Genomic DNA, 16119 nt, shown 5'->3' with positions numbered 1-16119 from the left:
AGTCAAGCATTATTCGCACGCATATATCTTTCGTGACAACCTCAAATAGCTGTTTCAGACGATTGGCACGCACGTCACGTGACATAGCACGTGCGTGCCAGATATACCAAACAGGCATTAACAAGGCGGGCGAATAATTAGTGTTCATCTCTCGCGTCGGACTTCTTTCCGCATACACCGCTCCTCGTTACTGTTCACTCAAGAAACATCAAAGATTGCCTGCGTGCTCATGACATTACTGCCTTAAGGAAGGAAGGAAGGAAAATAAGAGGCGAAAGGCAGAGAGGTTAACCAGGTTAAGTGTCCGGTTGGCTACATTGTTCTTCTCTTGTTTTCTTTTTTTTTATTCAGCATTTATTCAGACACAGTGAAGGTCTTGTAGGGCAAGGCTAAAGGCAGAACATAGTCTGCCTGACGAAGGCCCTGTCACCCATAAATTGCTCAATGGTAAGGTAGCATATCATAAAATATAGTATACACACATATCAATGGCATGGATTACGCATACATAGCATACATTACAAACATACGTGCAATTAAATACAAGAATCATGGTAAAACTTTGTAAGTAGTAACAGCTTAGGTCCAACAGAGTAATATTAATACGAAAAAAAGTTTTATATATATACAAGCACAATAGAAACCGACTTAACATAATTATACATAAAACACACAAGAAACCAATTAGCGTAATGTCAATCAGGAAGGGAAAGCAAATATTTTTAATAGCACTTTTACAGCAGTTTAATGATCTGAAGTTTTGCGCAATGGTGATCGTGTAAGGGTGTGCATTTACGAAGGATAGGACTAAGTATGCTAGTTGTTTTCTACCGTAGTTGGTCCTGCAAAATGGAACTCTAATATGGTCATGCCTGAAATTGTATGTGGTGTAACTTGAGAGGTTGGTTTTGAGACAAAATGAGTGAATCTTTTCTGCCCTTACCCAATCCCTCTGTGCAGAGTAGCCATTTACTGCCTTAAGGTAGCAATGCTTGCATTATCAAGTACGGCTGATTGCATTTTGGCATAGCTTGTAAACCCAGCAGGGCTTAAACATATCATTGCACGACATTAAAGTTGTGCATGGGCAGTGCATGGTTAAAAATGTTGCATTAGATTACCGTATTTGCAAGTAAATAACGCAACCACGAATATAACGCGAGGTGGGAATTTAGGTCTCAGGAAAAGGAAGAGCAGTTATATCGATTATAAAGTGAAGTGATGCCGCATAGAAACAGGAAACGATGAATAAAAATTGGGAGGACGCTTAAGGTTCGCTTTTATTAATAAAAATTGGGAGGACGCTTAAAGGTTCGCTTTTAAGGGGTATAACGCGGATCGCTTTCTTACACACTCGGCAACGCCCAACTAACCGCAGTTAAAGAAAACAAGTATCTCGGACTAATCATATCAGATGACCTGAGGTGGGAGGCACACGTAAATCACGTAACTTCATCTGCATTACGACGGCTATTCTTCCTGAAAAGGCGCCTCCATTCAGCACCGCATCCAACAAAGCTTCTAGCATATAACACATTTGTTAGACCAGTACTTGAATACGCTAACATCGTCTGGTTCCCACCTACAAATAACTTAATTAATAAACTAGAGAGCGTGCAAAGAAAAGCGGTAAGGTTCATTTTTAACAAATACCGCACATCTGATTCCCCCACCGAACTAATGCAAAAAGCCGGAATGCTAACCCTCCAAAATCGCGCCAAACTCGCACGCCAGAAAATGATGTTTCAACTTTTTCACAATGCGCTTCGTATTGATAGCACCAAATACCTATCTAACCCAGAAACTAGACCCTCACGTCATAAACACCCCCATTTTCTTCAGGAATACCGGTTCAAAACAAACTGCTTTAAGTTTTCCTTTTTTCCGCAGGCGATAAGGGAATGGAATAGTCTTCCTACTTATATAACTACTTGTCATAACCAAGATAAATTCCTATCACTTCTTGAAAACTACCTACGTATTTCCCATATATAAACTATTTGTAGCATACGCAAAGATCCCTGACTGCTACTCATGGTTCCCGACGACTGCTACTTATGCAACCGTAATGGTTACTGGCAAACATTGGCGGTGAACGCTATGCACGTAGGTGAGCTTTCTGGTGGAAACACGGCCTCTTGCGTGGGCCCATCCCGGAGATAGTGCACAACCGCGCCAAAGAAATTACATCGTTTTCAGGCTTCCGTATTTGTTCCCCACTTTTAATATTTCAGTCTGAGAAGATTTAACATAAAAGGCATGCGCTGTGGGTGTTTTCTTTCATTGCATTTGTTTGTGGATTGTCATTCTCAAAATTCCGAGGAATAGATTTGCCACGAATGCAAGACAAGGTATGAGCAACATTAATGATAGAATGGTGTGGCATACCTAAACGTGGTAACGTGGTAGGGGATGACTTCTCGGCCGCGGGCGCAAATGCCGACGCCGACGACGGATTTTCTGCGACACGGGGCCCTAAAAACTATGGCGTTAAAAGTGGATGCCCGCAAGGCTTTGTCAATTGTCACTGTAAAATGCAGTTGCAAAATGAAGAGAAAGGACGAGTGAATGCGCAATTTACTCTTTGTAACAACTGACGTTTTTGTCACTGTCGGGAACAATGGCGTCGTCCTCAATGTCGCCAAGGATGATTGGACAGGCACCACTTCAGGAAATGCCCGCGACACAATCTAAAACGCCCAAGCCTTTCACGCACAGTGCGGTAACCAACCGAGCCACTTCGACAACTTCGCAGCGCTTGAGAAAATTGAAGGGATAAATAACGTGTTGGATGTCAAGGACCAGAATATAACGTGACGTGCCATCGGAGGACAGCAATTCCGGATAATGTTCGCGTTAAATTCAAGTACGTATGATACATGTAGCAGATAATGAGAATAACACATTTGTATTTGTCGCATTTATTCAAACAAAATTTCATATATTTATATAGAACAATAAATTAAACATGGTCTCTGGATGTGCTTAATATTTATTTACAGGTGCTATGCCACAATATAGCGTTATTACGCAAAATAATGGTGCGCTCGCTGTCACAATATTTTCTGTCGAAATTCCGTTCTACATCGGTAGGAGATACCGGCTAGAGAACCGCCAAAACGTGGGTACGCCACCACCCTCCCGTCCTTATTCCAGGTCATAAAAGGGCGAAAAAAGTTTTGCTTTTAAATCAGGAGAGGCAAATGAAGTCATCGCTTTTGTCGCGCACCTCACTTCAAAACGGACACACAGCAATCTTGTGTCAATTCTAATTACATTCTCTTTTTTTAGGCGTCTGGCCTTGTCTCAAGTGTGTTCGTCGCGCTGACGCTGTACGCCTTTGCTTCTCTTTTCCGGCCAGTGCCCGAGGTGAGACATTGATCATGTAGTTTTACAGTTTTGCGTTGACTCAGGGTGAATGAATGGTAGTTTCTGGAAACGGAACTAGCAGTTCAGAACGAGTGTGGTGGAACAGCAATGCGTAGGATTGACAAAAAGGCGTCAACCTGCATCACGATCTCTTATCTTAGCCGCTTAACGCGCTCTTTTCACTGCTCAAAGAGCACATGTGTAGCACTGCGGTGTAGGCAAACTGTGTGTGCTGATAACATGTAGGCAACCACTAGTAGCATCTTCTATCACTCGCAAATGTTGGCGAAAATAAGCTGTAAGTATTGAGCGCTTTTGCTCTATGTCGGTGCACTTTCACCAGAGTCGGATACCTGGACATAACGCCCTAAGCCTTAAGCTTTGTCAAACAACTGATCCGAATTAAAACCTGGCTAAAGATGAATGATCTAAACTGGTGCGGTGTGTCTGATTTCAGTGCGTCCTTGCTGTGCTTATCATTGTCGTTCTACTTCCAATGGTATTCAAGCTGCGAAACCTACCCAAGCTTTGGACAATTAGCCGTTTTGATTTCGTAAGTTGTTCAGACTTTATGTATGTGTCATTGTGTGTCTGCGTTGTGTCATTGATTCATTGTATGTATCACATTGTGGTATGCATACTGCTGTTGAACACGGACGCTAATACGTGTGCGCTCAACGTTCATACCAGCAGCGGAAGCCAGAATGTTGCCGTGTCTAGAACGAAGCGGTATGGAGCGTCCACTTGGCTTAGTAGCTCTTGCAGCCAAATGCACTCGCGTCTCAAGAAGCCTTCTAACCACAGAGAAAGAATTTAAACAAGAGCGCACTCTCACCGAAAACTGGAAACAGGAAATTCGTCACGCTAGTATTGATGCCAGCCATTGGCTGACGCGAGCATCGCAAAATAGAATGTGAAATGAAGTTAACAGACGTTTTACTTTTTTTATTCTTTCCAGCTAAAACGAAAAAAGCTTCGCATATAATGAACTTATATTTTGCGACTAATTTTGATGCCTTACCTAGTGACACGTCAGGCGCACCAGATGCATGCGCCATGCAGAGACACGTCACCGAAGCGAGCGAGATCAGATGCGCATGTGAGCGTTTGCCTGTTCGGCGACCCATCTGTAACATTTTTTTATGCAGCCTGATTTCTTGAGCGCTCGGCGCATTCTTGCGTTCCTTCTTCACTTCGACACGGCACCACTGCGCTATTGCACTAGGGCAAGGTGACAAATCTTGTTTGACAGTCTGCACTGCATTTCGGGCAATTTAGGCTTATGGTATGCCACCGAATCTTGTGACGCAGTTAGTGAAATATAACTCGGCTGTTATGGCGCAGTTAGTTCGGCGTGTACTGAAGCGTACTGGCACATGTTTTAGATGCTTTTTATGGCTACCAACATTATTGTAACTTATTTAGCTACTTTTTTGGGCGCGCTCGCCGCAGTTGGCGATTTGACGCCGTTAGTGAAATGCAGATCAGCCGTTGTGCCTCAGTTTCGCCTGTACTAAATCTTACTTGAACAAGTTTGTGGTACTTTCTCTGCCCCTCCCCCTCCCCACATTATTTAAACTAATTTCGTTACTTTTGGGGGTATTTGTGAAGCACGTTGACCGCACCCGGCGTTGTCATGCAGTTAGCGAAAAGCCGCTGGGCCGTTGTGACGACGCAGTTACTTTCGCGTGCACTGAATCTTACTGGGACAAGGTTTTTACTCTTTTTATGGCCCCCCAACAACGTATACCTTCTTTGGGTACTCGCGCTTGTCACAAACGCGACGAGCTATTGCGAAGAATGATAACACGGGAGTGTGTTGCTTGGGCCGGCAGAACGCGCAAGAGATAACACCGAGGAGCTCAATAACGAGGAACTTGTAACTCGGAAATTCCGTCTTTTAAACGAATGAAAGAGGGTTTCCACGCATTTGTCTTGAGTGCGAGTAGAAGGCATTCTGTGAGCGTGTAGCATGGTCTGGCTGGAAGCATGTGACGCGGCCACCTATCTGTACGTGGCGCACTATCGCGCCGGCTAAGGCCAAGTTGTGTCGAAAACGTACAGTCGCCCATTTCCGTATTTGTGCTCTTGAAGTGCGGGAAGTAAGGCCCTGGAGTGGGGGAAATGCTTGCAAATCAGATTTTCTCATCATATTTTATATATGGTATTGTTTGGTATGAGTCGGGGATTTTCCACGCTGTGCTTGTAAAACCGAATTGTTTTGTTTGTAATGTCGCCCATTAACCACTTTCGCACGTTTCGCCTATACACGCAGTTTTTCTATAAGGTCTAAATAACAAAATTACACATGCTGGTAATTTGCTTTTTTCAAGTGATGCCGTATGGTGGAGTACCGTATGGGAAATACTGCTGGTTAACTGGCGCCGCGCTTTCTCACTCCAGCGTTTTGACGAGTTTACGCGGTCATCGAGGGAGATGTGTTCATGTTTACTTGTTTATTTAGTTAGTAAGCGAATATTTACAACATTATACGGCCGATAAAACTACTATCTTTACTTCGTATAGCTGTCTACTAACTTGCTGTCGCAATCGATGCTTCGCCTTACGGGCGAAAGTGCGACTTTTTTTAACCATCAATGCTCAGACCGCGCAAGCGCTTGAATACTGCAACAGCCCGACGGCACCAACGCGCTTCAAGCGTTCGTATAATTGCTATAGCGAAAGAAAAGATACATAATTCGCGTGTCCTAGAAAATCTACACAACTCAGTTGAATCGCTTGATAAAGTATGTCTATTCACCCGGTACATATCTGTTGAATGCATTTATGATAATTCTGGAGCGGATATCACGCTTACCTCTCTTTCACCCAGGACCCCAAAACTGGCAGGTAGTATTCCCGGCGGCAATAATTCTGCAATTAGATTGTTTTCATGGAGCGAGAAGCGTTTCCTCAGCGTTTAAATGAACGAAAAAGAAACTTGTGAGCAAATAGGAATGCGCAGAACTACTATACAGTGTATGGATGTCATCTTTCCTTAGGTGCTTTGGTCGCTAAGCTTTCTGAGTGTGGTTTTTCTGAACGCCACGTACGGACTCATGGTGGGCATTCTTTTGGGCCTCCTGATAATCTTCCTGGAACTCAGCGGGTAAGTTACTGCATTGTGTTTGGCAATGGAACTTTTGTGCATATATGGGTGCGCAGGATTTGAGGTCATATTCACAACTTAAGCACAAGCAACGGTATTTCTGACAAGATATTATATATTCGCTCCGAAAATTTATGAACCGTACAGTTTATTTATGCTCTTAGGACTATTTGGCGAAAATATCCTCAGGCTCAATATAACATAACATTTTGTTTCGATTACAACTGTATGCTCGATTGAAACGGGGCGTGTTGATATTGCCCAGTGCAGCCACAGTATCAGCATTTGGCGCGTTCCAGCATTGTGTGACGGTTTGTTAGACTCTGTACTTCTCCCATATACGTAGCACAGCGTAGCAGGAATACATATTGGGAACTAGGATGCCACATGGAGGGTGTCGAGGCTGCAGAACTACGGAGGTAGCCACACTCATGTGGCGCAGGTATTTTTGTAGGTTTTACGACCTCGGGCACAGAAAGCCTGATTTTGCAACCGGAAGCTGCTAAGTAATGGCCGTGATGGGCTTATCGGGCTGCTGACACAAGATTTTCTCTATGTGCTGGATAAGCTTCACTCAATGAATGCCGTCTGTGGCTTGATGGCGTTGTTTCTCGGCATCCGGTGCGCTCTGGGCTGCAGCTAAGGGCAGCGCCACTACATCGCAAAATGTGGGCTAGAAAACTAACCAGTTGTATTGTGGAATCTCAGAGATTGGTCGTAGTTAAAAAGTAGGAAACATGCATAGGCAATATACTCGGTAGAGGCTATGTATGGGAAGCCAGCTATCAAAGTGAACCTGAAGGAAAAAATAAAATTAGGAAGCAGATGGGCTGCACAATTCAAATTGCCTACCTCTAGTGTTCCAGGCCATGCTTATTTTTTCTTGAACTGTGGTGATAAGAAATAATGTTTTCCCATGATGAAGGCTCTTCCATACAGCATGGAAATGATGTAGGAACACCAGTACATGTATTGTTGTGATGTCATAGAATGCATTCAGCTGAAAGTAGAGACGTACTAGGCCTGCTCTATGATCTTCATTTTAAGGGCTCTATGGGAAACAAACACCTGCTTTGGAGCCTATTGAGAGACGGCTTGAAAAATGGTTTAGCAAATGGAAGAAATGAGGCAATGAAGTGAATACTCTATTTTATATAAAAAATAATCAGAGCTGAGTGTTAAAACTAGATATGGCATAGGACGCAGCACAAATGCGAGAGTGAGCGTGGTGGCAACTGCTACCACTGCGTTACCGAACATATACTTGTTATTGTATTCATCATTGGTGTCATAAGAATAAACTTAATTTCATTGCGACTCACAGTGGTTCTAAGAAATTTTACTACATTACCGTCATTTAGTCTCTCTCCTGCGCGTCTTAATCTTGTGAATTAATGCACGAGGCTTGTAAGAGCGAGGACGTTTAGAGCTCTACAAATTTTGTAAAGTTTAGAGGTGGCAAACTCACTTAAGAACATTAATTATTTATTTAAAATAGAAGAATAAAGTTGAAGTTGAATTCTCAAGTCATATCCATTCCAAAGAAATTTTGAAGATGACACCAGTTTGGGGATATGCGTTGCCAATGTTTGCGACGAAATACATTGTGTTCAATTACGTTTTGCATTTCAATGCATACAAAAATGTTTTGTTCAGAAAGTGGGTGAAACAACATTGGAATTTTCCCGCAATTTTTCAGTAAGCTAATCTCGAAGGTGGCGCTGGTTTCGAAATTCGTTGTAAGTGCATATGATGTGTCAAATCGCTGGCTTCAATTACATGCATTGCAATATGTGCGCTAGCGTAATTACTTAAAGAGCTGATTAGTTGAAGTTTGGTTATTGCTCATTTATGCATAATAATTTCTAATGTTAGTTATGCCGGCCTCTTCCGGTAATCCAGTTCACTTAGTAAATTAGTCCCTGCACGCCACACAGGATTTTAGAAAGCCTTAGGTGTCCATGTTAGCGGTGACATTGCCGTGATGTCACCTTGGCCTAACGGCACGGTGACGAAAAATGGTCGACGCCGCAAAGACTAACAGCACCTCTAAAAATCCTCGGATTGCCGGCACACTTCTCAGGAGGTTCCTGTGAACAAAGTAAATCAGTGGCCACTAAAAGAAAATTTGGTAAATTTCGGTCTTGGGAGGAATCAAACCCAGGCCTCCGCGGTGCGAGACGAGCACGCTTTCCTGAAGCCACGGGTACTCCGTGGCTCTGGCTTACTAAAGGTGTCCCTAGTGCGTGCCCGATTGCACAAGTCACCTGGCGACAGAGACGCGCTCGTTCCACTACTCACGCGCTCCTCGTCTTCTTCCACAGCTGGCTGCGATGCCGCTGATCATCCCAGCGTTCACATATTGCCCCTCACACTCGTGCCACTGCTGGCGCGTTCGTCTTCGTCCTCTTCCACAGCTTCCAAACGCGTAGCACATGCTTACTTTTTAAGAAATTCCGTTAGCATAAAAATAAAAAACAAAGCCCTTTTCTTAAAGATGGTTGAACGCGAAGCTTTTTTCCATGCGAACTGAATCAAAATCAAAAGACAACGACCGCGCAACGAACCCAAGGTTGAGCGAACCCATCGCATCGGGTTGAGCGACCCGATGCGATGCATATGTGATTCGATTGCTTGTTTAGGATTGTATTTTTTGAACGTTGAAGACACATTTTGTTAAGTTCTATAGTTTTTTTTATTCATATAGCCGTTGATTACACGCATACACTGATACTTTCACAGACGACTCTACACTTGCAAAGTATTACCTTGTGATCGCTGTGGTAGAGGGTCAAAGGCTCTGCCGTTGCCGATACACGGGATCGGCCGTACGTGCACGATCGCACTCGCGCTTACGTTCGCCTACGGCAACCTTTTCTGCTGTGCGCTGCACCCGTGGCCTACCCATGGTGTAGGCCAAGATTACATTGCGTGATGCGCTTAATGCAGTGCAGATATATACGGTTCGTCTGGGTTGTGTGGCATTGCAGTTCCCATTGTTCTTATCGGTACAACTACGAATCTAAACCCACCGCCGCCGGGCACCCACTAGTTCAAAAGAGTACAAGCGTACCCCGGCCTGGCGTTCGGCTTCCTTCAGGGGTGATACGCCTGGGAAAGGAGCCTGCGCCCTGAATTCCCGTCGAAACCAACGTGAGCACGGAAAACAAGTGGTGTCAACCTCAACCCGAAGGTGCCCCCACCTCAATAGGTGCTTGGGGCGCCACATGGGAAATGACCGCCATGGGAGCAGCCCAGACACCACTTTTTTCCGTGCTCACGTTGGTTTCGACGGGAATTCAGGGCGCAGGCTCCTTTCCCAAGCGTATCACCCCTGAAGGAAGCCGAAAGCAAGGCCGGGGTACGCTTGTAGCCTTTTGAACCAGTGGGTGCCCGGCGGCGGTGGGAATCGAACCCACAGCCTCCCGCAGCCGCGGCGGGCGTTCTACCACTAGGCCACGGCTGCGATATGTTCTACGATACGTATGTCGTGCACCGTTGTTCTATTGTGTGCGCAGATGCGCAAATAGTTCCAATATGTAAGTTGCCTTTCCTGCAGTGCGTTTCCGGCACTCACGGACGAATTATTGAGACATAGAAAGCTTCGCTTTAAAACATCCGATATATTTTACTTTGCAGCATCTTTGCGCACGGTAGTAATTCTGCTTTTTTGGGGCTGTAAGCTAGTGTCCAGGAAAATACACTTAGAGAGCACGCACTGCATTACAATGGGGTAGACTATTGCAGCTGTTTGAAAAATCCATGCGGTGGCTGAGACCTTTGGCGCGCGTGAAGGCTTAGCTATTTAGATGTTGTGGCAGAGGGCGCTCGTGAAGGACAAACCTCCTTCTCTTCTACCACTCTCTCCCCCTATACGGGTGTGGGAGAGGAGGCTGGCAGTCGCCTTCGGAAACCGGCACTCGCCCGGCTGAAAAAAAAAACACATGTATAGTTACATATACATTACGGAGGAAGATGGACAGACGGGATAGTTAGTTGACATTCATCTGCAGACCTTTTCAAGCTCAAAAAAATGCGAAAGACACAAGAACGACCGTACAATGTCTTCAGTTTTTTGGGGGGCTTTAAAAGCTCCGAATATGATTTTAGACCCATTCTGTCGTTCGAGATATGCTAGTTATTGGCTCTGCATTTACGGAAATAACATAATCTATGGAATTATCGTGGATGGCTTCCAAGTTTTTTTTTCCGTCAACAGGCAGAAAGGATCACGCCTGCAACCTCGGAAACCTGACGTCTTCATCTCTTCAAAACTAAAATCAGAGGTTAATGTCATGGTGAGTTAATTTCCCTCCAATAGAATCATGTTTTCCTTGCCCTTCTGAGCATCGTCTTATTCTGCCAGTCACTATTTAGGGCAAGATCACACTTTATTTTCTCTTAGTTATTTGGTGCACTGTTCGCGAACATATATTCTATGGCTTCTCTCGGGCACTGGTTAGCATAGAGCAAGAGTCCGCGCTTGCTACGCCCTAGCACATATTGACTAATACACATAACACCATAATCAGGTGCCGTTTTGAATGTTTCGAGGTTACTAAATAAGAGACTCGCTTACAGGACAAACCTCCTTGTTGAGCGGTAGCTTGTTGAATGGTACCATTTGCTCCCGCAGCATTTACACAGACCAGTGATCTTAAAGCGAGGAACCATAGCGAGAAGAACCTAACAGCACGTGCAATGAACACACATATTATAGTTCAGAAGTGCGCGAAGCAAACGGCGCAGAAGCGAAAGGAGCATGGGGAGCGATCACGGCGCATGCATAGTCACAGCAAATGCAGTCGTAAACGGTCAGGCTCGCTGGCGTGTCGGCTGTAGCTTCATAATACCCGGGCACAACGCTGGACATAGAAAAAATACACTTAAAACACGAAAACAATTTGGGAATACATCGGTTCTTGTCCAAAACACAAGCGGGTTGTAGCGGAGCGGCCTTTGTGTCATATAGCCAAGGCGTAGAACACTGACGATGCTTTGTGGACGCCTCAAGAATTTTTGTTTTATATATGCGCGTTGCGAAGGTTTCTTTTTAAGCACAAAAGCACTGCGCAGAAAAAAGGCGACGGTGAACAATAAATGCTCAACTCCCATAAACAAGGTAGCGATATGTGTCATGTGGAAAAGCCAAACAGGAAAACCAAAACTAATGTTAAATTTTGGTGCAACAAGGCAAAATTAAGGGAAACTCTTCATGACAGTGATAATGTTGAATAACGAGGCGCCTGGCGGGAAGGTATAAAATTACTGGCACATGATTGATTCGTCAGGCAAACTAGACTCAGGAATTTCCCGGTTTCATTGAGCACTAGCAAAAAATGTTGAACGAGAATTCTTTAACTGAAAGCGTCAGAATGGTCGAGCGTTATAACCCCCAGGTGAGGAAAATTGAGAGCTATCATGTATTGCAGAGCCTACCACAAGCCAATGGACAAACTGAAAAGTTTAAGAAAGCCTTTACTATAGACTTTGGTGTTGCCTAGCCCCGGGCACCAACAGTAATAACCGTTGAAGAAATAAAGTTTATTCCTATTCTATCCTATTGCACTAATTCCCATGAATTAATTCCCATGACGTTAAGTCACAAATGTTTTAAACAGAAGCCGGGGACGTCGTGGTCAAGTAGGCACCATCGGTGTTAAACCCTAAGGATGAATAGTCTGGTCACCTCGATAGGAAACCGAAGCTTTGCGGCGTGAAAACGGAAGGCCATTTACAGCTAACATTTAAATAAAGACAAAGAGAAGTGCGTTGATATTAATTAGGAAAGAATCCTTCACCGCGGTAACACCGCGGTAGTCATCCGACCATATTAGCAAATTTTGACAACCGAAGTCCCCACTAGGTCCTTTCTGGCACGAGCCCTTTCAACAAATGGTAGATACATGCTCCTCAATATTTGATGGGCTATAGCGCTAAGTTGCTCTTTTCTCTTCTTAGTAACTGAATCCGACGTATAAACCTTCTCGCTTTCTACTGTACGTACATGGTGCCGCAATTTTGAGGGAAGCGCTCTTATTACGTAAAAGTCAGCATAAATGCGAAAAGATAAACCAACCTTACCAGCAGTCTTATGGCCATTGTCCTTCACAGAATGAGCCAAATTCCGGCTACGCAGTGACGTCCGTATGTGAAAGTATATTTTTGTCTCAGTGGTCATTCATACGACATGAATGACTGTTTTTTGAGCCACCCTCCTGCATTCGGCGAATGAAAGTGCGAGAGCTTCATGGAAAACTATTGCGGAACTCTGCTCTTTGGGGGGCTCTAATATAGTGACTATTCGGGAAGAGATCATGGTGCAAATAATGCCGTTAAAGTTTACTGGTCATGCTCTTCGACATTAAGAAATTTAGGAGTCGTTATGCCCTGTAGTCAAGGAGACACAATCTCTCCAATGCTATTCACTGCATGCTTAGAATAAGTATTCATGCTATTTGACTGGGAAGGCGTAGGGGTGAGGATCAACGACGAATATCTCAGTAACCTTCGGTTTGCAGATGACATTGTCCTATTCAGCAACAATGGGGACGAACTACAACAAATGATTGAGTACCTTAACCGAGAAAGTGTAAGAGCATGGTTGAAGATTACTATGCAGAATACAAAGATAATGTTCAATAGCCTGGCAAGGGAACAAGAATTCAGGATCGCCACTCAGCCTCTGGAGTCTGTAGAGGAGTACGTTTATCTAGGTCAAATACTCACAGGGGACCCTGATCATGAAAAGGAAATTTACAGAATAAAATTGGGTTGGCGTGCACACGGCAGACACTACCAAATCCTGACTGGGAGATTACCACTGTCGTTGAAAAGAAAACTGTACAGTCAATGCATTCTACTGGTGCTAACATATGGAGCAGAAACTTGGAGGTTAACAAAGAAGCTCGAGAACAAGTTAAAGACCGCCCAAATAGCGATGGAACAGAAAAGGTTAGGCCTAACGTTAAGAGACAGGAAGAGAGCGGTGTGGATCAGAGAACAAACGGGGATAGGTGATATTCTAGTTGACATTAAGAAGAAAAAATGAAGCTGGGCAGGCTATGTAATGCGTAGGATGAATAACAGGTGGACCATTAGAGTTACAGAATGGATGCCAAGTAAGGGAAGCGCAGTCGAGGACGGCAGCGGGTGGGTAGATGAAATTAGGAAATTTGCAGGCGCAAGTTGGAATTCAGCTAGCGCAAGACAGGCGTAATTGGAGATCGCAGGGAGAGGCCTTCGTCCTGCAGTGGACATAAATATAGGTTGATGATGATGATGATGATATATGGGATAGCTGCATCTTTGAATGTCGTCTGATGTTGTGGAAAAGCACTAAAACACGCAACCGTCAGGTTTCTTGCATTCCGCCGCCGCGTAAACGCGGTCGTTTTGGGTGGTAATGAAACAAGCGGCTTCATGTTCAGCTGAAGTCACAGACACCGAACCAATGTGGTTGAATCAGTGTCATCGTTAATGATGGAAAAAATAAGTAACGTTACAGTAATGCTGAAAAAGAAAAACCTTCGTCTAAGGCAGCTGACGATGCATACAGGTGACCCTCGAGACCATGTGAATGAATTGGTACTTACGAAGCCCTTACTTGTCACAGAAATAAAAGTAGAGTGCGGCATAAAAATCGCACCTGTGACATATCGTTTGGAATCATTTCGTTTTTGTGACGTCATGACATTCATAACTCACTAGTATTTTTTATGAACGCCTAAAATACGACTACGTGATTTTGTTAACTCTTGCTTCTTTCATGTGCAACGACTTAGGAAAACAGACTGATAATCTACAGATTCAGCGGTCCTCTCTGCTTTGCTACGCACCACAACATAGTTGCCGATATTCTGAACTTTCTCAAGCGAACTGAATCCAAGGTCGAGGAAGGCTCCACGACGCTACAACAAGTGTAAGTAAATTGAAATTAACACAGCCTCATTGTTTGCAGCATTTATATGGCTCATACCAGCAGTTGAGTTTGTCTTTTGCTAGACCATAGAGGCTTGGGCTAGTCGGTACATACCCGAATGGGAAAACAGCGCGAAAACACACGACAAGAATACAAAAAGGGGGACACACACCAGCGCTACTGGCTATAATATTTTTTATGCATTTTAGGTTAAGTGCATGAGCAAAACTACGGCACTGCATCTTCAATATCAAATTGTTCGTGGTATGTTATTACATAAAAGTACCGCGGATAAATGAGGAATATTAGGGTGCCACTCCTAAGACTACGTACGTTAAAAGAAAGCCACGATTGCTGTGCCCAGCTTCTCCCTACACTCACACGAACACACGAACACGCCAAAAAACTCTCTTCGTACTTGTAAATGTCACTTCTTCCAGGAATATAATCTGCAGCAAGCCTATTTCTCACAATATGCAGCAAAGGAATCTCTAAAACGGATACCACGTTGTGAAACTATGAAGCAACTAGAGTATAATGTCACAGCCTATATTTTTTTTCAAAACCACTCACATTACACACCTGTAAAAGGTACTTTACTAGTCTTTACCTATGCCACCTTGCAGGTCCAACGCAAGGCAATGAGTAAGAGGCGAGGGGTAGCATCGAGTTGTAGAAAATACTGCAACCAAAACTGCAGCAATAAACCAAACACAAAGCGATATCGAGAAGAATACACGATCATACATTGTGCAAATAAGCAGAACAGTTTTTAAAAAACGTGGGCAGCTTGCACTAGTGGTGCAAGGTTGGAGTAAGCAGTGCAGCTGGTGGTCCACCTAGCTTCTTCTATGTTTTACTAGGCTTGGCTAAGTTTTGCTAGGCAATGCTAGGTGCTGCTAGGCACGGTATTCCGAATCGGCTCGCCGCCGACGCGCAGATTCTCGCTTGGCCGCGCGACGCGCTTCAAGATGAGCGGCTTCTTCTTCGGCTGTCCAGATTCTTCTTTGGTCGTCCCATGTCAAAGCTACATGCACTCGCCACAGAGTCAACGAGAGTTGTGCCGCCGTCGCGGCGGCTACGAGGTTTAGCTCCTCGGTGTCGTCACAGCCAAGCTGCGCCTCCACACTTGCCGGGGCGTGGTTGGTCGAAACCTGCCGAGGCGCCGCCAGAGGCGCCTGCTGCAATCACGGACACCGCGCGGGTTCTGCGCGAGCACGGGGAAAAGCGAACGGCGTCGGCAGCAGCTCTGCGCGCTGCCTCGTTGGTGCTGCTACAATTTCTTTCTCTCTCTCGCTCCCTCGCTCTTATTTTCTGTTTCTCTATCCCGAGCATAGCGTGCACCGCGCGCATGCTCTCCTTCCCTCTCATTAACGTCCCATGTCAGGGCAACATGTGCACGGCACGGAGAGGAGGCGAAGCACACGCCGTTCCGCGAAGTGGTTGCTAGGCAACTTAGGTGACTCATCGCTCAGCGATGTTTTTAGATGCGAGAGCATCTTATGCTCGGGGCAGTGTCCGTTCTGCGGCGTCCGCACCCATACGGCGCATGCGCAACTCTCCCGCATTCTCCTCTCCTACGCAGGTGTGCGCTCTCCTCCTCCCCTCTCCCCCTCTCCGCCACAGATGTGGCGCAGCAAATCATTGCATATAACTCTCTCTCTCTCACTCTCTCACTCTCTCTCTAAGGGTACGCCGGTAGGTGGCGCAAGTGTCGCGG

At 45.0% G+C, this 16119-nt stretch overlaps 1 protein-coding gene across 1 annotated transcript in view; it reads left to right on the top strand.

The window, feature by feature from the left end:
* Positions 1-16119, top strand: part of LOC119465170 (sulfate transporter-like) — a 71640-nt gene that overhangs the window by 42120 nt on the left and 13401 nt on the right. The window contains exons 10-14 of the mRNA XM_037725965.2: positions 3292-3369; positions 3827-3922; positions 6372-6478; positions 10698-10776; positions 14263-14399. Coding sequence (XP_037581893.1) covers positions 3292-3369; positions 3827-3922; positions 6372-6478; positions 10698-10776; positions 14263-14399 — 497 coding nt within the window. The remainder of the gene's footprint in view (positions 1-3291; positions 3370-3826; positions 3923-6371; positions 6479-10697; positions 10777-14262; positions 14400-16119) is intronic.

Source organism: Dermacentor silvarum, chromosome 9 (genome assembly GCF_013339745.2).
Source record: "Dermacentor silvarum isolate Dsil-2018 chromosome 9, BIME_Dsil_1.4, whole genome shotgun sequence".
NCBI lineage: Eukaryota > Metazoa > Arthropoda > Arachnida > Ixodida > Ixodidae > Dermacentor > Dermacentor silvarum.
The sequence above is the reverse complement of the archived record's forward strand: the minus strand, read 5'-3'. Positions and strand labels throughout refer to the sequence as shown.